The sequence below is a fragment of the Suricata suricatta genome, chromosome 12 (assembly GCF_006229205.1).
Source record: "Suricata suricatta isolate VVHF042 chromosome 12, meerkat_22Aug2017_6uvM2_HiC, whole genome shotgun sequence".
NCBI classification, from domain to species: Eukaryota; Metazoa; Chordata; class Mammalia; order Carnivora; family Herpestidae; genus Suricata; species Suricata suricatta.
In genome coordinates this window covers 107,405-130,597 of record NC_043711.1, presented here as the reverse complement: position 1 = coordinate 130,597, position 23,193 = coordinate 107,405, and the positions used below count along the sequence as shown (strand labels likewise).

At 56.4% G+C, this 23,193-nt stretch overlaps 1 protein-coding gene across 1 annotated transcript in view; it reads left to right on the top strand.

Annotated features, from left to right (window-relative positions):
• SHC2 (SHC adaptor protein 2) overlaps positions 1-22,235 on the top strand; it is a 29,804-nt gene extending 7,569 nt beyond the window's left edge. The window contains exons 2-13 of the mRNA XM_029917170.1: positions 5,849-5,919; positions 7,923-7,983; positions 8,147-8,266; positions 9,512-9,565; positions 9,716-9,767; positions 9,859-9,985; positions 11,079-11,232; positions 11,883-11,946; positions 14,487-14,615; positions 16,488-16,804; positions 18,555-18,688; positions 20,178-22,235. Of these exons, the coding sequence (XP_029773030.1) occupies positions 5,852-5,919; positions 7,923-7,983; positions 8,147-8,266; positions 9,512-9,565; positions 9,716-9,767; positions 9,859-9,985; positions 11,079-11,232; positions 11,883-11,946; positions 14,487-14,615; positions 16,488-16,804; positions 18,555-18,683 (1,275 nt within the window). The 5' untranslated portion in view covers positions 5,849-5,851 and the 3' untranslated portion in view covers positions 18,684-18,688; positions 20,178-22,235. The remainder of the gene's footprint in view (positions 1-5,848; positions 5,920-7,922; positions 7,984-8,146; positions 8,267-9,511; positions 9,566-9,715; positions 9,768-9,858; positions 9,986-11,078; positions 11,233-11,882; positions 11,947-14,486; positions 14,616-16,487; positions 16,805-18,554; positions 18,689-20,177) is intronic.
• Positions 22,236-23,193: the final 958 nt, after the last annotated feature.

Sequence of the window (23,193 nt, the reverse complement as noted above, 5' to 3'; positions counted from 1 at the left end):
GCTCCTGCTCGCGGCCGAGGGGCGTGCGCGTGCGCGGTGGACGCCGCCGAGGGACGTGCGCGTGTAGTGGATATGCTGTGGTGATCTGTTCCTCCACTGATGAAAATTTGAGCCATTTCCTTCAAAAATAAACCCAGTTATGTTTATTATTGGAATTTAGTTAAAATGAAATGCCAAGTAAATAATAGTATGTGCCGTGTGGCCTGACTTGAGGAGGTAGACGAGGGCGGTGGGCGCTTGGCGCGGTCCCCGTCTGGGCGCGGCCCCCCGACTCCCTGTAGCGTCCTAGGCCGGGCTCTGGCCTGACCTGGCTTTGCTGGTGCAGAGGAGCAGGTGGGGTGCGGAGCCATTCGGAGTGTCCTCCTGACCTTCTGTATTAGTGTCCTGGGGTGGCTGCAGCAAATTACCGCAAAGGAGGCCGCTTCCAACAGCACAAGCGTGTTCTCTCCCGGGTCCCGGGGCTGGAGGTCAGAGACCCAGCTGGGGGCAGCGCTCGTGGCTTCTGTCCCTGTTCTCCCAGATTCTGGGGGTGTGGCAGATCTGATTCTCTGAGCTCCACCTCCAGCTTCACACGCACGCCTCCCTCTGCCTGTGTCTTACTGGACACCTGTCCTGGATCCAAAGGCTCTGGGGGTGAGCGCATGGACAAATCCTCCGGGGCCAGGGGCCGGCATCCAGTGCACCACAGGTGCGTTTAACAGGTTAAACCGTTAAATTATTCTAAATTAGCCACTAGTTTACAGACACAGGACAAGAGCCTGGTGGCTTTCCTGGAAAGGTTAGGGTTAGATATACGGTGATCTCCCCAAGCTGAGACGATTCCGTAGGACACATCTGTCCCAATGACAGAATTGACCCCTGATGTTCAAGAAGCTACAAAGTTTGGCTGTTGGTCCGGAAGGGACACTGGAGGAGCTCTTGAGCTGCCAATTGGGTATATCACAACCAAGATCCAGAGAAGAATCTGGAACAGGAAAGGAGGCTTTAAAAAAAAAAAATCTCTACTTTCCCCAGGTGGCTGGGTCAGTTGAACGTCCGACCTCAGCTCAGGTCATGAACTTGTGGTTTGCGGGTTTGAGCCCCGCATCGGGTTCTGTGCTGACAGCTCGGAGCCTGGAGCCTGCTTCGGATTCTGTGTCTCCCTCTCTCTGCCCCTCCCCTGCTCATATTCTTTCTCTCTCTGTCTCTCAAAAATAAAAATGAACAGTAAAATAAAATAAAAATCAATTTCTTATCAACAGTTACAAATTAGGGGATTTTACACGAAAGCCTTGGATTTCTTGTCTCTTAAAAAAAAAACAAGCCTCAGGTGTCTGGCAGCACTGGGGCCCTCTGGCTAGGAAAAACAGAGTTTACCCCAGTCCCCACTCCTTCCTGTTGTGCAACGGGGAGAGTCCAGAGCCTAAGAGCATGGGTTCAAATCCTGCTTCTGCACCTACAAGCTTATGACTTTTACTCAGCCTCTTTGGGCCTCTGTTAGGAAAGGTGACAATGGTCGTTCTAGCATGGGGACGTGGGTGCAGTGCAGGAAGGGCAGTAATGTATGCAGCATGCTTATGTGATAAGTAGGTTGTGACCATCAGTGTGAGTCGGGGCTCACTTCTCTGCTGCCTGGCCCTGTAAGCATCTGCCCCAGAGTGGCCCCCTTGCACCCCTCTCTTGTGCGAGCTCCCCCCTCCTTTCATTTAAGGAAGGCCTGGGGGCATACTGGAGGATTCCAACCTCACAGCTAGAAAGGGCGGGGCATTAATTAGGTGAGTCTAGGGGTGGTATGTGAATCGGAATGCCTCACCCTGGGCCTAGAACTCTGACACCCACCAAACTTGTCCTCTCAGTGTGCAAATCCACTCCTGGGAGCAGGGACCACAGCAGATTCCCTTTGAGGTCCCCTGTGTCTAACACATGCCTGGCATATAGGTCGTGCCCATCCATCTGTCCATCTGTCCATTGGTCTACCTGTTCACTCATCCGTCCATCATCCATTTGTCCACCTATCCATCCATCTGTCCATCCATCCATCATCCAGCCAGCCAGCCAGCCAGCCATCTTCCCTTCCATCCATCCACCATTTATTTGTCCACTCATCCATCCATCTGTCCACCCCTCCATCCATCTGTGCATCCATCACCCATTCTTCTATGCATCTGTCCATCCACCTATCATCCATCCATCCATCCACCCATCCATCATCCATTTGTCCACTCATCTGGCCATCTGTGTATCCATCACCTGTTCTTCCATCTGTCCATCTTTCCATCCATCACCCATTCATGCATCCATCCACCATCCATCTATTCATCATCGTCCATCCATCCATCACCCATCCATCCTTCATCCGTCCAAGAGAAGGTGAAACGGATCTGTTCACCCCCCCTACTTGAGACCCTCGCATGCCTCCCTAGCTTGCCCAGCACGGAACCCAGACCTTTAGCATAGCCTCCTGGCCTATGTCCTGCCATCTTTCTTTGCTCCTTGCTTCTCTGCTCTAGCTACATTGGAGTGAGTCTGCAGCCTCTCCCAACTTGTTCTCACTTCTGGGCATTGTAGTTGCCATTCCCTTTGCCTGGGTCTTTGCTTGGCTTGCTTCTTCTCTTCCTCTGGTCACTATCTCAGCTAGCAGTCGCTGTGTAACAAATCATCCCACAATCTAGTGTAGGACAACAAACATTATTTTTTTGTTTTTGTGGGACAGCTTGGGCAGGTCTCTTCATTCACATGGCAGTTGGCTACTGTGCCCTGGAATGATGGGGATGGATCACGTGTCTGTCCTCACACAGCAGGCTGGCCTAGCAGGGTGGCAGGGACCTGAGACTCATGAGGGGACAAGCTCCAGGGCACAAGTGCCTTTTAGGCCTTGGCTGCATCACCTTTCCTGACATTCCATTGGCCCAAACAAGACCTGTGGCCAACGGGGGGGGCCTGGATAGGGGGAGGGATGCGGGGAGGGATGGCTTGTGAGCATAGTTACAGTCTGAAAACAGCATGTGATTTCTCCCCTGGAAACAGCCACTTTACCCTGCTAGAATCTGCTAGAATTACTCATCTATACACACTGCATATACATGCACATGCGCACATCTTCCTCCTTGACCCCTTGTCTGAGGAACTGTGACTCACCATGACCTCTATTCTGCACCATTCTTGCTGCTTAAATAATCTACCTTGGAGATAATTTCATGTAAATCATAAAACAATTCTTGTTGGGGCGCCGGGGGCTCAGTCAGTTAAGTGTCTGACTTCAGCTCAGGTCGTGATCTCACAGTTTGTGGGTTTGAGCCCCGCATCGGGCCCTGTGCTGACAGCTCAGAGCCTGGAGCTGCTTCAGTTTCTGTGTCTCCCTCCCTCTCTCTCTGCCCCTCCCCTGCTCATTCTCTGTCTCTCTGTCTCTCTCTCTCAAAATAAAATAAAAACATAAAAACATAAGAAACAAAACCCAATTCTTGTCTCTTTTATAAATGCATACCCTCCCATTCCAAGAACCATTTGTTTAGGTTTAGCAAGCATACAGAGCACCCAGTTAAGTTTAAGGCTCCAATAAACACCAATAATTTGTGGTGTAAGTATGTCCCACGCACTGTTTGGGGCTCACTTACACTAAGAAAATAGTCATTGTGTAGTGGCAATTCCGGTTGAACAGGAGTCACATATTGGACCCCCAAGCCCGAATGTGTTGTTTTAGGGTGTCTCTAACTTCTTGCTAATTTGTTCGGTGCTACAGGTCCCAGCAAGAAGGGAGGGTGTGTGCAAAAGGTCTCCCTGAGGGGAGGCTGAGGCAGGACCCACAGAGGAGGACCAGGTGTAGGGAGCCAGCCCCTGGAGGAGCCTGGGGGCAAAGGGAGTGACTAAGTGCTGATCTATTGGGGCACCAAGCACCTGCCCACCTGTCTCCTTGCACCCTGCACTCGCAGAACACAGGCAGCCCACACGGTGACTCGTAAACACACCGGCAGCCCCTGGGCTGCTGTATCTGGGGGATAAAGTCCTAAAAATGGAGTTTCAAGGTCAAAGTCTGTGTGTATTTATGATTTTTTAAAAATTGAGGTAAAATTGACAGCAAAATTAACAACCATTTTATTTTATTAAAAAAATTTTAAATGCTTATTTTTGAGAGCAAGCAAGGAAGTGAGGGAGGGGAAGAGAGAGAGGGAGACACAGAATCCGAAGCAGCTCCAGGCTGTGAGCTGTCAGCACAGAGCCCGATGTGAACCCACGGACTGCAGGATCATGACCTGAGCTGACGTTGGATTCTTAAGTGACTGAGCCACCAGGAGCCCCGTTTTATTTTATTTTAATTTTTCTAGTGAGTTCTATGCCCAATGTGGGGCTCAAACTCATGATCCTGAGATTAAGCGTTGCATGCTCCACCGACTGAGCCAGCCGGGTGCCCCAAACATTAACTGTTCGTTTTATTTATTTATGTATAAAAATTTTAATAGTTTCTTTATTTTGAGAGAGAGAGAGCGAGCATGAGTGGGGGAGGAGCAGAGAGAGAGGGAGAGAGAGAGAATGTCAAGTAGGCTCCACACTGTCAGCACAGAGCCTGACGTGGGGCTTGAACCCGTGAACCACTAGATCGTCACCTGAGCCGAAGTTGGATGCTTAACTGACTGAGCCATCCAGGTGCCCCTACCATTAACCATTTTATTTATTTATTTATTTATTTATTAAAAAAATTTTTTTTTTACATTTATTTATTTTTGAGAGACAGAGAGAGACAGAGCATGAATAGGGGAAGGGCAGAGAGAGAAAGAGACACAGAATCTGAAGCAGGCTCCAGGCTCCGAGCCAGCTGTCAGGACAGAGCCCGATGCGGGGCCCAAACCCACGAACCGTGAGATCATGACCTGAGCTGAAGCCGGACGCTCAACCGACTGAGCCCCCCAGGCGCCCCCCATTAACCATTTTAAAGTGTACAAAGTGTAATAGTATTTAGAACACTCACAAGATTGTGCAACCTTCACCATTATCTGGTTCCAGAACATCCCATCACCCTAGAAGAAACCTGTTCCCTCAGCCATCATGCCCTCCCCTCCCCTAGCTGCTGGCACCTGCGGACCCTCTCTGTGTCTGTGGGTTTGCGTGTCTGGACGTTGCACAGACGTGGAATCACAGGACAGGTGCTGCCACCACGTAGCCCTCCAGATGCTGAGACGTCCCCCCCGCACGCGGACACTGGCTGGAAAGAGGCTTGTGGCCTGAGTCGGTCCCTGCTCCCCCTCTGTTGGCTGTGGCTGGAGCAGTCTGGGAGCTCTGCTGACTGTTCCTACCTCGTCTGTCCCTCTGCACCGTCTCCTGGAGATTCTGAGGCACCTTTCTGTGGAGATGGTGGCCTGGGCAGGAGTCGACACACTTCCCCTGTAAAGAGTCAGACAGTCGATGCGACGGGTTTCACGGGCTAGACGTTTCCTCCCCGCCCGCTTGCAGGCTCTGTGCTGGGCTCTGCGGCTGCAGTAGTGACAAGGCGTCGCCATCCTGGTCCTCGGGGGCCCATGCTCTAATGGGACAGGAAGGGAGAGCCAGTAGCTGAGCCTGGAAGGATCAGCCAGCTTCCGTGGAACAAGTTGCTTAGTGTCAGGGAAGGGGGCTCTCCCTGAGGAGGTGACGCTGAGCCTGGAGATGGGAAGGGACCAGTCTGCAAATAGATGCGGAAAGGGCGCAGCAGGGGGACAGCAGGTGCCGAGGCCCTGAAGCAGCAAGGCTGGCCATTGCTGAGGACGGGACAGGGCTGGAGCCCAGCAGGGGCAGGAGAGGAGGGGGAAGAGCTCTTTGGAGGTAGCGCTTGGCTCATCTGTCACCCGACCCAGGCTCGTAGGCTTGCCTGCTAATTGCTTGTTCTCTCTTCCCTCAGTACATGGGCTGCATCGAAGTCCTCCGCTCCATGCGCTCTCTGGATTTTAACACGCGTACCCAGGTGACCAGGTGAGCCTCTGAGAGCGGCTGCTGTGGGGCCGGGGCCTGGGGGCGGCTGCGGGAAGGCTCACGTGAGGCTTCGGAGAGGTGGCAGTAGCGGCTCAGCTTGGGCGAGCGGGGGCACAGCGACCTTCCCTCCTGCCTCACAGCTTGGAGCACAGTGTGGTGGGGACGGAGGACGGCTTTGCAGCAGGGCACAAGCAGAGCCCCAGCTCCGTCCTGCCCTCCGGTTGTCTCTGCTCCCCAGACCCTAGATTCTGTCTGCCAAACAGGGATGACATCAGGTCCCCTGCCGTGTGCGAGTTCCACGGGGGTGCTGGCTGGGCCTGCGGGAGCTGGCTGGTGTCCCGTCAGGACTCAGGTCAGGGCTGGAAGGCGCTAGGAGATGGTTTCAGACAGCGACTCTGTTGTCCCTGCTTTTTTGGGTGCAAAGCGCATCAAAGCACATCGATGCTCTGAGCGGCCAGGAACAGAGTCTTGAAGAGGCATAAGGATCCATGTCCATGTCTTTTTTTTTTTTTTTTTTTTGAGAGAGAGACAGAGCATGAGTGGAGGAGGGGCAGAGAGGAAGGGAGACAGAATCAGAAGCAGGTTGCAGGCTCTGAGTTGTCAGCACAGAGCCTGTTGTGGGGCTCCAATGCACGGACCCCCTCTGAGTCGGATGCTGAACTGACTGAGCCATCCGGGCGCCCCAGGATCTGTGTTTTCACATGTGAAAAGTTACTCCATTCACTGTAGACATAAAAGCGCTCTATCGAGTTGTAATTCACGTATCAAACAATTCACCCACTTAAAGTGCACAACTCAATATGTTTTGGTTTCTTCACAGAGGTTGCCACCACTTGCTCCCTAATTCCAGAACATTCCATCAGTATCCCTGTCTCCTTCCCAGCCTCCACCCCCAGTCCCCCCAGCCCCCTTCCCGTCTGTGGACAAGCCTGTACCGGACGGTCACGCACGTGGACTCACACCCCGCGTGGCCTCTCGTGTCCGGTTCCCTCCCGGAGCGTCATGCGTTCAGGGTCTGTCCCCGGTGCGGCGGGTGCGGGTGCCTCGCTCCTGTTCGCGGCCGAGGGTCGTGTGCGTGGGCGGTGGGCACATTCATCTGTGGACGTGTGCACGTGCAGCAGACAGGGTCATCTGTCGAAGTGTGTAGCGGGCACAATCATCTGTGGACGTGAGCCTGTGTGGTGGACACATTGTTTGTCAACCTGTCAAAGGACACGGGTGGCTTCGACCTTTGGGCGATTACTGTGACTTGTGCTGCTGTGAACACGCGGGCACAGGCTTTGGGTGGACGCATGTTCTGTGTCTCCCGGGTGTGTACCTGGATGGGGGGGTGGGGTGTCGGGCTGTGTGGTGACTCCAGATCTCACTGTTCGGGGGGGGGGGGGCAACAGGACCATTTCCGCAGCGCCTTTCACTTTCCCTCCTGCCGGATGTGAGGGCACTGGCCACTTGGGGCCCAGCATGGTCCGTGCGACCCTCAGGGTCCCGTGAAGTTGCACTCCTCCCCAAGGGTAGTGGTTTCGCAGACGTCTGTCTCTTACTGGCTGGTGAGTCCAGAGCAGAGGGCACTCTCTCCTGCTGCAGTTGGGGATCTTGGCTGGCCTGTGGCTGCCTGAAACTTGGGGTCCAGGCTCAGGAGCGATGTTGTTGGCTCCTTTGAATCTCACCCCTGTGGTTTGGAGTTGGGCTGTGGCCCAGGGATGTGTTGATCACTGAGAAGGAAGCCCCAGAGGGCAAGAGCTGCAGTCGGTATGTGCGTGGGTATCTGCGGGGTACAAACTGGGTGGGGGCTGAGGGCCCCTTGTCCATGGCTCTCTTCCTTCCTTATCTCTCTCCAGGTACCCGCTTCCCTCCCTCCTGTGAGCCCCTTCCCAGCTCAGGATCCACGGTGCCTTCTCTGCCCATGGCTTCTGCTCCCACCACCCCCACTCTCTGAGCTCCTGCCCCCTCCCCAAGTCCCCACTCCGAGTTCACTAAGCCTCCTCCTACATCCACCCACACAGGGAAGCCATCAACCGGCTCCATGAGGCAGTGCCTGGCGTCCGGGGCTCCTGGAAGAAGAAGGTGGGTGATGGGCTTGTGGTCCTGGTGGGTGTGGTTGGAGCAGTGGGGTCGCCATGGCCTTCCCAGACCCTGCCCCATCCACAGCCCCTCTGCAGCCCCACCTTCCCCAGGGCCTGGGCTCCCCACTCTGCAAGCCCGGCACTGCCCTCCGCCCTGTCTGCAGGCCCCCAACAAGGCGCTAGCCTCCATCCTGGGCAAGAGCAACCTGCGCTTCGCCGGCATGAGCATCGCTGTGAGCATCTCCACCGACGGCCTCAACCTGTCTGTGCCTGCCACGCGCCAGGTCAGTGCTGCCACCCACATCCTCAGCCCCCAGCAGTTCCCATGCAGGGCATGTCCAGGGACCTGTGGCCCCAAAGCTGGAGGTTTGGCAGGTGTGGGGCTCTCTGTGAACATGTTCACCTGGAGATGTGCCGAGGCCCCGCCTGAGCCAGGAGCCGAGCTGCCCTTGAGGCATTCACCGTTGGCCCGAGTGGGGAGGGGCGGGGATGCTGCTGAGTCCCCACGCGCCCAGGCCGACCCCACCCCACTGTCAGCAGTGCTGACAGGTGAGAGCCCTGGCTGGGAATCTTCTGGTGGAAATAGTCCCGCAGAAGAATATTGCACAGATGAGGGAGTAATTACAAATTCTAAACAGCATTGTGAGGCCAGGCGAGGGGTGCTGCAGGTGTGCACAGGGCACCCTGACCTAGCAGGGGCGTCATGAAGGGCTTCCTGGAGGCGGTGCTGCTGGGAGGGAGGAAGTGAGGAGAGGATGTCCCAGGCGTAGGTCACCCTGGGGGGAGACAGAGCTGGAGAGGTCAGTGAAGTTTGTGGTAAGGAGTTAGGACTTGTCCAGACAGCACTGTGAGCCTGGGAGAGCTGTGATTGGGGGCACCAAGGAGGGAGCCCAAGCAGGGCATCTGTGCAGGACCTGGGGAGGCATCCACTGCTCCCTGGGCCGTGAGCCCACAGAACCGTGATGGGAGGTGGCAAATGGATGCAAATGAGCACACAAACAAACATGGAAACAGGCTTGCAAATGTGCACCAAAACAAGCATGCAAATGAATGTAAATGAACCAGTGAATGCAAATGAGCATGCAAATGAGCACACAATGGTGTTGCCTGGGCACTGGTGAGACCAGATCCTCCGCACTTCCCTCCTGGGTCTCCTCCAAGCCTCCAGGGCTGTATCGGCTGGGCAAGGTGAGTGGCTGTCCCTGGTGTCCGTGTGGGTGGATGTGAGGGCCAAAGTGCGAGGTGTGAGGGTGTGAGGATGAGCTTGAGCGTGTGTGACTTTGCGTGTGAGAATCTGTGTGTAGGAGGGCATGTCCATGCGTTTCTCTGGGCGTCAGAAGTGTGCACCTGTGAGGGTGGTGTGGGGCTCCCCATCCACTCGCTCTCCTGGTCACCCTGGTGCCCAGTCTGACTCCATCACCTTTTCTGGTCCCTTCTCTGTGGCCCTGGCCTGGTGACCAGCCCCAGCCTGTCCCCTCCCCTGGCCCCAGGACAGTGGCCCCCGTGACAGTCTGTCTCTCTCCCGCCAGGTCATTGCCAACCACCACATGCAGTCTATCTCCTTTGCATCGGGTGGTGACACGGTAAGGCCAGTGACGGGCGGGGGTGGGGGTAGCCTTCTGGTCCTGTCTGTGCCCTGCAGCCCCATGCCCATCCGCTCCTGCCCCCTGACAAGGCCTCGGTGGCTCCGGCAGGTCCACCTGATCCCTCCCACTGTCCTCTCTCTCCCCCAGGACATGACCGATTATGTGGCCTATGTAGCCAAGGATCCCATCAACCAGAGAGGTGAGGTCCCAGTGGGGTTGGGTGGGGCCTCAGGCAGCTGTGCCGGTGAGCTGAGGCCACGCTGATGCTGTGTGACAACCGTCCTCTGCAGCCTGCCACATCCTGGAGTGCTGTGAGGGCCTCGCCCAGAGCATCATCAGCACTGTGGGCCAAGCCTTTGAGCTGCGCTTCAAACAGCACCTGCACAGCCCCCCCAGGGTGGTCCTGCCCCCAGAAAGGTACCTGGCCCCTGCCCTCCCTGTCTCCCCAGAGACACCATGCCACCTGACCAAGGCCAGATGCACAGCCCCTGCGCTCACCTTCCCTACCCTGGGTGTGGGCCTCCGCTCATTCCCTCCTCCCTCTGCGCTCCCCTGTGGGCATGTGGCTTACTGCTGCAGAGCCCGTGCCTGGGCTGAGGCATTGTCATCCTGGATGGGGGTGGCTGATGCTTCTGCAACAGGGCCAGTCGGTGTGCTCAGCTTTGTGGGCCAGACCACCTGCCTCAGTGTCGTAGTGAGAGTGGCTGGGGACCATACGTGAAAGGGTCAGTGGGCCGCCGGCCAGCAAAACTTTACTCGTAGATGCTAAATTTTGAATTTCATATAATTTTCACATGTCACCAAATATCGTTGTTTGGATGTTCTCCTAATCATTTAAAAGTGTTGTGGCTTAAACAGTAGAAAGCATTCTTTGCTCCTAGGCCACACGCACACAGGCCGTGGGCTAGATTTATGGAACCCCGCTCCCAGCTCCCGGACTAAATAGTGACTGGATGCATGTGTGAGAAGTTCGCATGTGCACACGTTAAGGAGTAGGGAGCGTCTGCAGGAGTAGACAGTGCCACGTCCATCTCCTCCGCACGGCTCCTTGCCACGCCAGGCCACACAGGCTTGCGGTGCCCATGACACGGGCACGTGGGCCCTCCTCTGCCGCCCGCACCCTCGTGCCTGAGGGCAGGCAGCAGCGACCCCTGTCTGGTTGTCAGGAACCACAGTCACCTGATAAATTTCTACAGGGGCCCTTGCAGGGCCAGATGGCAGGATGTTTAAGTGCTGAGGGCGCCCCGCTGCTCCCATCCTGGCTCTGTGAGAGCTGCCTGGGGCAGGGGGAGGTGGCAGGGGGTGGGAGGGAGTGGAGACCAGCTGTAGTTTCTAGAAAGCACTGGAAAGAGCACGAGGTCCGTTTTATAGAGGAGGAAAGAGCACTCAGCTGCTCCCACACTCAGCCCGCTCACCGTGCAAAGCTCCAGCCCCACGGCCTTGGCGCCCTGGCAGGGGCCCCTGAAAACTGAGGTCCCTGCCTGTGCTCCTGCTTGCCGTCTGTCCCCAGGCTGACCAGGCCCGAGGAGTCGGCCTGGGGGGACGAGGAGGAAACGGAACACAATTACTACAACAGCATCCCTGGGAAGGAGCCGCCCCTGGGCGGGCTGGTGGACTCCAGGCTCACCCTAACTCAGCCCTGTGCTGTCAGCACCCTCGGCCAGGTTAGCCTCCATGGCCCTCATGGGGGAGGGATGGTGGCAGGGTCGTCTCTAGGCGCTGACTCCTTGGGCCTCACCCTGCCTTCTGCCTCTGCTCCTCTTCCCCCTGGATCCTAGGGGAGGGTCTCTTGTGCCTCTCTGCCCCTCCTTCCCCTCCTTCCTTCCCTAAATTGCACCGATGGGTCTGGCCCTACTGCAGACATGACCCACACCCTCATGTGCGGATCAGATGCTTCTATCAGCAGTTTAATCAGGGCCACAAGACAGGCTTCCAGGGAAGGTAAAGAGAACGTACACCAGGGAGGCTGACTTCTGGTCGGGAGGACTTCCTCAGGGAAGCAGTGTTTGTTTTGGGCCTGGGAGAGCAGCGCAGGGAAGGGCATCCAGGGGGAGGGAACAGCATGCAGCAGGAAGGTGCAGATCACCTTCTGGAGCCAAGAGGACAGCTGAGGGCTGCAGCACAGGCGGGCGGAAGACCAAGGGCAATTTGGGAGCCAGGGCCTGGGGGAAGGGTTGGCAGGGTTTAGAGCTCATCTTTGCATCTGACTTATGTCTCCAGCCATGCGGGGGGAGGGAGGGGTGCTGGGGAGACTGGGTGCTGGGCTGGGAAGAGGGGTTTGCACATTGCAGAAGGACCCCTCACTCTTTTTTAGGGGGTATCGCCGGCTCGAAGGGACACCCGCAGTCTGCCATGGGACCTGGGCCCCTCAGGTAACGGTAGGTGCCCTGAAGGTTCAGGGAGGCCTTTGCCCCTCCCCACACTGCCCCTCCTCTGCACCACTTCACGTTCACCCACAAGATGGCGTGCACTCCCTGTGCTCTTATGAGATCTGGCAGCGTTGGTTTCTCTTTTTTCTGTACAGACTGGGTTCACTGCATTTTTGGGAGAGACAGAGCATTTCCGTGGTTCACAATGCCAGAGCATAAAAAGGCCTTCAGTCAGAAGTCACTGTGTTACCCTGGCCCCATTTGCCTGTCCACCTCCCCAGTCTGGCCGCCATTGTTAGTACTTACTAGTGTCAATTATTTTCCTAGTATTTTCCACGTATTTTCCAGTGCATTCAAATCCATGTCTTTCCCTGTTTTTACGGAGGGTGGCGTCCTGCCTGCGCTTCCACCGGGCCTTGCCCAGGTAGCGATCCGTCCTGCGGGTCCGTCACATTCTTGTTTGCCGCTGCTGTGACCCCACCGCGTGAGGACACACTTTGATTTCACCTGCACTTGCCTCGCGGCCGTTTGGGCAGACTCCGGGTGCTTGCGGTGACTTCGGTCCTGGGATGAAGGGCCGCAGAAGCTCGTCATCCGGCCTGTCCGAGGGTCTCCATAGGGTCCAGCCCCCTGGGGATGGCTGCTGCTTCCCTTTTCATAGAAATCATGCAGCGGCCTTCCCACCAGGTACTTCAGGCTTTGGCTTTCACAAAATGGTTGGGTGTTTGGCCCACAAGCACTTTATCCTGTTTCACAGAAAGAAAAGTGACAAGGTTAGCGCCCCCTTGGCCCTCAGCTCCCGGTCAGGGAGCTCAGCACCCCCGTGTCTCCTCTGAGACGTTGTAAGAACAGGCACCGCGGAGATGGACACCCTCAGTCATGGCCAAGTTTTGGCAGCGTCAGCTTCCCAGAGTTTGCTGACTTACGTGGCCCGTACTGATGGGCACGGAGGGTCCCCCTCACACACACCGGGTGCAGTCCCGTGTTTCTCCTGTGGGTGCTAAGCCGTGAGGCTGCCGAGATAGAGCAGTGAGTCACGTTCCTGGAGGCCGTGAAGCTGCTCCCCGGAGTGCCGGTGCCCGTCGGTCCGCCCACCGGTCCTGCCACCGCTGCCTGGTCCCTCACAGCCTTACTGACGTCTGTGTTGGGCTTGTTTTTAGATCTTCCGAAATAATCTGGGCACTTCGCTGCCAAGCATCAAAACCCTCACTGGCTGCCAGCCCCCGGTGGTTAAAGAACGGGGTGCCAAGCTGTAATGTGGCCCTTGTGTGCTGTTTCTCCAGGACATGGGCTGCTCACCCACGACTGCCAGGGTTCGCAGGCATTTCCCAGCCCTGCGCCTTTGCACACGCTGTTATTGCTGCTTTTTATGCCTTTCCCAATCCTCTAGCCAAGAAGTCTTCTCAATACATCAGTGCCCCAGTGTTCAGAGAATCTCTTTCAGTCTGATTCTACAACTTGCGTTTCTTCCCTCTTCCCTGGCTGTGGTAGGCTGGGAGAAACCGTGCCTCCTCCAGGCGGACAGGAAAGTCTGTACTGAGACCCTTCCGCCCCCATCAGCCCTGCAGGCCTGGCACATAGTTGGCACTCAGATTGAATCATGACTTTTTGCCAGATACTGTTCGCAGGTTTTGATCCTCACCCCTACTTATGAAGGAGTGCCTCCCATTCTCCGCATTTTACAGAGGAAGAGTCTGAGGCACGGAGAGGGGGGCAAACGTGCATGTCCACAGAGGGCCGGTGGAGCTGGCCTGTGAGCTCAGCGCCCAGGAGGTAGTTGGCATAACATGGAGATCGCAAACTGTAAGGTCCTTGGGCTGGATTTGGCCACACAGTGTACTGAAATCATCATTTCTCTGCCAAGGATTAAAAATGATGACGTTTGGAAATGAAGAGACAGTTCTGAGAAAAATACACACAAATGCCCTTTGAACCTGGGAACAGAACTGAACCTTGCTCAGAATAAGAGAAATGGAAACTGAAGTCGTCCAGATGCCATTTTCTCACTCTCAGACCAGCAAAAACCTAACACCCTGGTAGGGGTGAGGGCAGAGGACAGGCAGAGGCAAAGTGGTCAGGGTCCAGCAGAATCTGAATGGGGCACGGAATGGACCCCCAGTGAGAAATCCCTCACTGTGGATAACGTTTACTGTGGCTGTGGCTTCTGAACCATGCAAATGCTTTACACGCTCACAAACTTACAAAGAAGAGAAACCCTACAACAGGACAGAAACAAGTGACCTGTGTGTCGTGTGTATAACATAATTACAGAGAGCAGTTTCATTGTTACTAAGTTTTAGATGTGGACATTTAACAGAAACATGGGGATTTCTGCCACTGTCCTGCCTAGTGGCAGCAGCCCCTGCCTGGTGTGGCCCTTTAGTGCCCCACAGCCGCTGGCTGGACGTTTATGGCATTTTTCACTCCAGATGGTGCTGGCAAGAGGGCACGTGGCTTCCACCCTGGAGGGAGACGGGTGTGGGCAGGGCTCCCAGGTGGGGTCCCGCCTGCTCCCCCAGCTGACCCGCCACTCTTCCTACCCTCCCCAGGCCCACCGGGGGATGGCTACGTGCAGGCGGATGCACGGGGCCCCAGAGACTACGAGGACCACCTGTACGTCAACACGCAGGGTCTGGACGCCCCGGAGGACAGCCCCAAGAAGGACCTGTTCGACATGCGTATGTGGGGGCAGGCCAGCTGAGGGGGGAGGCCATGCCCCTGACAGCCTGCGGTCCGATGGAGGAGGTGCAGCCCTCTCCCCTTGGGACTTTGCAGACTGGTGAGGGTGGGGCGGGGAACTGTTTCCGACCGGACTGCCTGGTCTGGTGGGGCGGCTCTGGGGGCTCTTCGGTCTCTCGGGAGTAGCCCAGCCTCAGATCTACAGCAGTCCTAGTCTGAGGGGAAGGGTCTAGTTGATGCCTTGAAAGAGTGGCTCATATGATGGGGGAGGTTCAGGCCCCTCTCCTCCATGATACTCCTCAGTCTCCTGGGGGAGGGGTAGCTCCTTACCTCTGGGTCTCCCAGTCCGATGAGGGGATTTTAGCTCCCTCCTCAGGTGACTCCATGGCTCAAGGAAGTAGGCCCAGGCTCCTTACTCTGGGAATCCCAGCCTGATAAGGGAGGCAACCCTGGGGGGACCCCAGTCTGATGAGGGAGGCCTAACTACATGTTGATAGAGTGAACAGTTGATGGGGGAGCCCATTCCTTTCTTCTCTCTATGATGTCCCAGCCTGAGGGAGGGGTCAGTCTGATGAGGAAGTGTGTGTCCCAAACAGCCTCCTTCTCTGCCACAACACCAGTGTCCTCGTCATCCACAGGCACCGTCACCTCTCTTCGTCGGCACGCCTCCCTAGTGGGAAAGCCCCAGGAACCCCCAGGCAGGCTGGAAATTTCTTCCTTCACAATCTGCAGAGCCCCTTCCCCAACATCTGACAACTGGAGAGTGTGCGTGTGAGCGGGGGAGGGGCAGAGAGAGAGGGAGACAGAGTCCCAAGCAGTCGCCACGCTGTCACCCAGGACCCCCAACTGGATTTCTTATCGCAATAGGGCATGAGCTGATAGCGTCCCCTGTGCAGCAGCTGCTGGACTAAAAGCGTGGCCCCCGCTGCCTCCCCACAGCAGTCCTCGCGGGAAAGGAGGTGCCCCAGTGTGGGAGCTTCCGGGGACGGCTGTCTCCTTGGGGTGACCAGGCAGCCCAGCAAGCCCAGCCAGGCTTCCATTGAAAATTCTGGGTCTGTCTCTGATTCGTCCACCCTGGGTCATGTGCTCACCCCCAGCCAATCAGTGGGTGGAGGTGGGGGTGAGATAAATGTGTTGATTGGCCAGGGCTGGTCACATGTCCTGGTGGCTGGAGGATGGGTCAGCGGCACCCAGAACACGAAGGAGTCAGGGAGGAGGGAGCGCCGGGGTCAGGGCTGGGACTCCGCCTTCCAGGATATTTGATCTCCCCTGCTCCAAATCCAACTTTACAATGAGGAGACAGGCTCAGAGAGGGCGAGTGGCTTGCCCAGTGTCACACTGGTGCTTGTCGGGAGCCTCAGAAAACCCCTGCAGATCATCGGAAGCTTTTCTGTGAAAGCCTGTAGGAGAGATGCCTGCTGCCTGCCACCCCAGACGCAGTGTTGTATTAGAGGGGCCGGCAGTGCGATCCGGCGGTTCATGAAACACTGAAGAGGAAGAAACGCTGTCATTATTTGCATAGACTTCCCAAATCCACGAGAATATACTGCATAACTAATAGAACCTATTAGACGGGCAGGAAGGTGACTGGTTACAAGGTTGGCGCCACACAGTGAGCACACAGAGCACATGCACACGCCCACTCGGCACACACACGCGGGCGCACACACAGTGCACACTCAGCGCACAGCCAGTGTTGTACTGTGGCCTTACGGCAAGGCCTGATGCACCCGAGGTGCTCAGTCAGTGGTGCTCAGGTCCCGGGTGGGGTAACCACCTGGAGCTTTTTCCTCCCAGCCCAAGCCGCACCCCGCTTCCCAGCAGGAGGCAGCTGCCAACCCCCGACTCCTGCACTTCATCTTCGCCTCCAGGACCCTTCGAGGATGCTCTGAAGCTGCATGAGTGCTCTGCGGGGGCGGGGGTGGGGGCGGCGGTAGCGCCCCTTCCTCTGGAGGACCAGTGGCCCAGCCCCCCCACCCGCCGGGCCCCTATCGCCCCCACGGAGGAGCAGCTGAGGCAGGAGCCCTGGTACCACGGCCAGATGAGCCGAAGGGCAGCAGAGAAGCTGCTTCGAGCCGACGGGGACTTCCTGGTGCGCGACAGCGTCACTAATCCAGGGCAGTACGTCCTCACGGGCATGCACGCGGGGCAGCCCAAGCACCTGCTGCTTGTGGACCCTGAGGGCGTGGTAAGGAGGGGCACCGGGGCCGGGGTCGGGGTCCCAGAGCAGCGGGGCAGGGATGGGGCTGGAGGCGGGGCCGTCTGTGGGTTGGGGTGGGGCCCTATAGGGGCGGGGCGCGGTAGCGGGTTGGGTGGGGGCCAGGGGCAGGGTCCGAGAGCAGCCGGGCGAGGCAGGGAGGACGGGCGGAGGGCGAGCGCCTTAGAACCGTTAGGTTTAACTAAGTATTTTGAGGATTACAAAGCAGATTCTGTTTCCGTTTACTAGGTAATTTAGAATTACAAAGTATTTTCCAGGTTAACTAGAATTTTAGGGTTTACAATGGAGTTCCCAGTCTATGCGATTTAGGCTTTACAAAACCTTTCTTAGTTTCAAGGCCTTTCCGGGGTTACCAAGTATTATATTTGATCAGTTATAAGATGCGCTTTCGCCCCCACAGTCTATCTTAACTATGCATGTTACAAATAATGAGGTCTTTGAGTGATAAGAAGGGTGTTTTTGTTTTATAAGGTGTTTTAAGCCTCATAAAGCATGTTTCAATCCGCAATTTCTAGGGTCTGTAAGTTACTGAAATGCTTCATGATGCACACTTTTCTTTCACTATTTATTAAAAAATTTTAAATGTCCTTTTTTGAGGGGGGGGAAGGGGGAGGGGCAGAGAGAGAGGGAGACCCAGAATCCGAAGCAGGTTCCAGGTTTTGAGCTGTCAGCACAGAGCCCGATGTGGGGGCTCAAACCCACGAACCGCAAGATCATGACCTGCGCTGAAGTCGGACACTTAACCAACCCGGCCACCCAGACGCCCCTTTAAAAATTTTTTTAAAGCGTATTTATTTTTGAAAAGCAGGGAAGAGAGAACAAGCGGTGGGGGGGGGGGGGGGGGGGGGGGGGGGGGAGAGAGAGAGAGAGAGAGAGAGAGAGAGAGAGGGAGAATCCCAAGCAGGTTCCAAGCTCCAAACTGTCAGCACAGACTCCGATGTGGGGCTCAAACCCTAGGACCGTGACATCATGACCTGAGCCAAAGTCCGATGCTTAACTGACTGAGACACCCAGGCACCCTTCTCTTCCCGCCTCCCCTATCTCTCATTTTTGGAAGAGACTAAGTTTAATTTCTTTTTTAAGTATAAATTTATTTTTTGATATCAAGTATTTACTTAAATTCTAGTTAGTTAACGTGTATGGTAAAATCGGCATCAGTCGTAGAACTGACTCCTCACTTCCATACAACACCAGCTGTTCATCGCGAGTGCCCTCCTTAGTGCCCAGCACCCATCTAGCCCGCCCCCACCACCTGCCTCCGTCAACCCTCGGTTTGTTCTCTATCATTGAGGCACTTGTGGTATGCTTCTCTCTCTTTTTCCCCCTTTCCCTACGTTCATCTGTTTTGACATGTTTGAGGCCTGTGTGTTTTTTAACCATCGGCTGTGTGTTTGAACTGCATCAAAGACACATCTGCAAAGACACCTTCTCCAAATAAGTTCCCCTCCATGGGTTCCAGGGTTTGGGACATGGACACGACTTTTTGGGGACCACCATTCAATCTGCTGTAGGAAGTGTGGCCCCAGAACCCTGGTGGTTTCGGAGCCTGTGTCTGTTCCCATGCCTGGAGTCTTGAGTCTGACTCTATGGTTGAAGTCCTAGAAGCCGCCAACCCAGCGGCTCTCAGACTGGAGCGGGCCTCAGGCCCAGGTGGGAGTGGGGGTGGGGGGAAGGGCTCTGGAGGGTGCAGACCCCCAGTCAGTGGCCTCTGGCCCCACAGGTGCGGACGAGGGATGTGCTCTTCGAAAGCATCAGCCATCTGATCGACTACCACCTGCAGAACGGGCAGCCCATCGTGGCGGCCGAGAGCGAGCTGCATCTGCGCGGTGTGGTCAGGCGCGAGCCCTGAGCCAGGTGCGTAGGTGGCCCCGTGGGCTTCCATTCACCAGCTGTTCTCTCATCCTAAAAATTGAGAAAGAATTCTCAAACCACACAATTCATCCATTTAAAGTGTGCAACTCCATGGTTTTTTATCATGTTTAGGGATGTGCAACCATCCTCTACCCAATTCCAGAACATTCCATCTCCCCCAAAGGTACCCCTCCCCATCAGCAATCACCACCACCCCCACCAGCTCCCACGAGCCCCCTCCCGTCCGTGGACGACCCTGTTCTGGACGGTTCACGCCCGTGCACTCACACCATGTGACCTCTCATGTCTGGTTCCCTCCCTGAGCGTCGTGTGTTCAGCGTCCGGCCGAGAGAGGGGGGGGCAGGTGCGGGCGCCTCACTCCTGCTCGTGGCCGAGGGGCGAGCGCAAGCCCGGTGGACAAGTGTTTATCCATTCACTGCCAGTGGACATTTGGGTGCTTCCACTTTTTGGCTATCACGATTAATATCACTCAGAACAAGTATACCCAGGTTTTTGTGTGGATGTGTGCTCATTGCTCCTGGGCATATACCTAGGATGGATTTGCTTAGTTGTTATAGCAACTCTGTGTTTAACAGGGAAGAGGGGGCACTATTCTGGAGGGGGGACTAGCGCGGCCTGGGCCTGGTGGGTGTTTTGGGAGGAGTGCGTGAGAGGAAAAAGTGTACCCTTGGCCTTTTGCTTTTAGTGCTGGGGAGCCATGGCAAGGTTTAGAGCTGGGGAGGGACAGGCAGGTCTTGGTGATTCCAGGACTCTTTTGTAAGAGACTGGGACATCTGGGGGAGGTGGGGTTGGTTTCGGCAGGAGATGCTCGTGAGCTGCGCGTGCAGTGGGGGGGGGGTGTCATGGACCGTCTTGGGGAGGAGGGGGAGACAGGACCTGGGGTCTCAGCTCGAGAGGGAGGAGCTGCAAAGGAAGTGGGTGTGGAATTTCCCCAAGGGCTCAGCAGAGAGGAGCTTCTCGCCAGGTTGGGCTGTTCTCCTGTCCCTATGACAACAGGCCCCGTCCTGCTGCCTCCCCCACCCAGGCCTCAGGCTGCAGGCACAGAGGGGTTTCCAGTGTGGGGAAGGGCTTCGGGGGCTGGAGGTGGGCCTGCGGGACACCTGAAATGTGCCTGCCGTCTGGCTTGCTTCCCTTTCCCGAAGGGGTTTGTGACCCTAGAAACAAGGTGCCAGGCAGCGGCTGCTGTGTCCTGGTGCTGAGCACCTCCCCAAACTCCTTGGACTCCACGGTGGTCCTGAAACAGGCACTGTCGTTAGCATGTTCATTTTGCAGAAGAAACAGCACAGAGAGGTTAGAGCACTACCCCAGGTCACACTGTAAGAACATGGGGGAGTGAGACTTCGCCCGGCCTCTTGGCCTCAAGGCCCTCACTGGGCCATGTCACTGAGGTTCAGGGGACCTGACACTAGAACCCAGGTTTCTGGTTGGCATCTCAGCTGACCCTTGACCTCTCCTCCTTTTTCCTCCCCAGGTGATGGTTCTCAGCTCCCAGCTCCTGTCCTGCTCCGCACATGCCCCCTGCTGTGGCCTTACAGGCTCCTCAGCCTCTCTCTCCGGACCCTGGTCAGGCTGGAACCGCCGCTGTCTCTCCTTCCTCTGCATAGGCCTCACTCCAGCCTCCCTGGGCTGAGTCAACAAGGCCAAGACATGAGGGCCCAAGATCCCTTTTTCCTGCCGACGCCCTGCCTGCCTTCACCCTCTGCGGAGTGAGGGCGTCCGTACCAAAGACAGAACCTTTTCTCACCTCTAAAGAAAATACATTAAAGACAAGCAGTCCTCTGTCTCCGAGCCCTGGCAGGGCCTCCGATGGGTTTAGGAGGCACCATCTCTTTTCCTAGATGGACTTCGGCTTCTGTCCCTGAAAAGAGGGATTCCTGTCCTTGACTGGCTCAGGTTTTCCACCTGAAAAATCAGTGCAAAGTTGTCTTTTATGGGGAAGAATTGAGGTGCTTTGGGTCCTCAGGCCGGGGCACCTGCTTATGTTTAAGGCGGGGGGCAGCCTTGATGCTCAGCTGTGATGGGGACATCCAGGAAAGGCCAGCACAGCCGGCCCTGGACATTTGGGATCTGCTGGTAATTCCACGTGGGAACGACCAAGAGGAAGTGAGCCCACCTGTACACCAGAGGCCCTCTGGCTGGGAGGCCGAGGCCAGTCTCCCAGGGCAAAGCCGAGGCCCACGGGGGTGGCCTCATGGGGCTGGAGGATGTGGGGGATGAGGAGGAGGGCCTTGGGCCTGGAGGGCTGTGGTCTGCCGTCCCAGGACCCCCGCATCTCCCTCACACCTGTTTTTACCCCAAGATAAAGCATCCCCAGCCGCTCTATTAGACACATTCCCCATCTTCTCCTTGGAAACACCTTACTTTACCTCCTGAACGCAGCAGACCTCTCTCAGATGCCCTCATATGTCTGGCAGAAAGTTCTCGTTTTCCCCTCCAAATTGCTCCTGACTTACTCCTGAATGTGGCCTGACTTCTCAGGAGCGAACACTTCCCTCAGACCACCATTGTCACCCTCAGAGCCCCTGCTCATTCCTAGCACGCAGCTCTTGCTCTCCAGAACTTCCCTCACATGATTTCACACCTCTCCTCCCGTGAGACCTCCATCTCTCCCCAGAACCCTCCTCTGACCCTCCCCGAGAGGCCTCCCTAGCCGCCACCACACCCTGCCAGCGCTGCGAGTCTGCCCAGGGGCTGGGTCTCTGGGAGGTCTGCAGCGATTTCTCTGCAGTCAGCAGGCCGCACCCCATGCCCTGGGGGAGCAACAGACACTCAGCTCTGTCTGTAATGGCGGGGGGGGGGGGGGGCGCGTGGGGGCATCAAAACTCAGAGCCAGAGGAGACTCTGATGTCTCTTACTTTAGAGACATGGAGACTGACAGCCCACGCATCCCACAGCCGTCCAGCCATCCAGCCATCATTCATCCCATTCACTGGTTCACCCACCCCTCCCGCCATCCTGATACCCTTCAGTGTGCCTGCGTTGGGCTCCTCTTACCTGCCAGGACCTCTGGTGCATTAACAAGGATGCAGCAGTGACTGAGACTCATCTGTCCTTGTGGAGTAAACAGTCAAGTGACACTAATCAGCAAATCACTGCTAAGTGGGTAATGACAACTGTGAAAAGGAGAGAGTCCTGAACTTCAAGATCCCCGGTGATCCAGGAGGGTTTCTCTGTGGGAATGACACAGGGGCTATGATCTGGAAGATGAGAGCCCCCGGTGAGGAGAACAGAGTTCTGGGCAGAAGAAATAGCGTGTGCAAAGGTCCTGTGGTGTGTGTGGCTCACAGCACCTTTAGGGAACAGAAGGATGATCTGTATGACTGGAGGTGGAGTGGGGGACACAGCTGGGTAACCCTTGGTGCCAGGGACCTTTCTTTTAAGGATAAAAGTGATAAGATTCCTAAGTGAGAAATAAACTGTTGGGGACAGGATAGGAATGGGGGACAGTTGGGAGAATTCACTGGATCTGGACTAGGGGAATCTCAAAAAGTATCAGATTCTAGACATTAATAGGTTGGAGAGACATTAATGCACTTTGTTCATCATTCATTCAATCATTCGCTCACTCGTTCATTCATTCCCCTGCATCCTCAAAGGCCCAGGCTCCTCCCTCAAAGCCTCAGTTTATCTAGCACCCCTGCTGAGGCCTGCGTGCCAACTGTGGGTGCTCAGTCTCCCACTCCACAGGTGAGGAAGCAGAGGCTCAGAGGGGGGAGGGTGCTGCTCACGGCCTCACCGCCATGGGGTGGCAGAGCTGGGGTCCCCCCTCACCTGCCCGTCCTGTTCTCTGAGCTGGAAAGGCCAGGTCTGAGGTGCACACACAGTGACAGGAGCTGTGAGCCGGCTTCAGCCGGGTCCCCCGCCCGTGTCTCCTGCCCTGTCCTACCTTCGATTACTCAGTCAACAGATGCTCCTTGCACCAGCCTCCTCCGCAGGGAGTCTTGCGGTGGGGGGCAGCCACCATGCAACCTTGGACTGGTTGCTGCTCATCCCTGAACTGGGTGCCCTGTGGAATTGGGCTGCCCCCTGTGCCTCAGTTTCCTTATCGGGAAACCGGGGGTGGTGGCCCTCCTCCACAGAGGGTTAATCTCTGCCTTGCTGGGTCAGGGTCTCTCCCGGGAGCTTGCAGGCAGGCCCTCGTCTTCCAGGGGAGGAGACAGAGCTCAAAGGAGCTCTGTATGGGTACATGGTGGCCCTCTGGACTTGAGCTTTCTTCTTGGAGGCCCCAACCTGTGGAGGCCCGACACCTGTCTGCTGGTGGCTGTGGGGGGGCGGCCTAGGATTCAGGCCTGGCTCCTAGAAGCACCCTGCCCCCCCCTCCTTTCCATGAGGTGAGGTCCCCAGCCAGGGGGCAGTTGAGGACCTAGGCCATCCAGCATGCAGTGGCATGGCCAATATTGCCTGGGATCCCTCTCCAGCTTGGGCTGAAAGCCTGCAGCCTCTGCATTTCTGATCCCAGGAAGGCTGCAACTTGGGGTGTGGGGGAG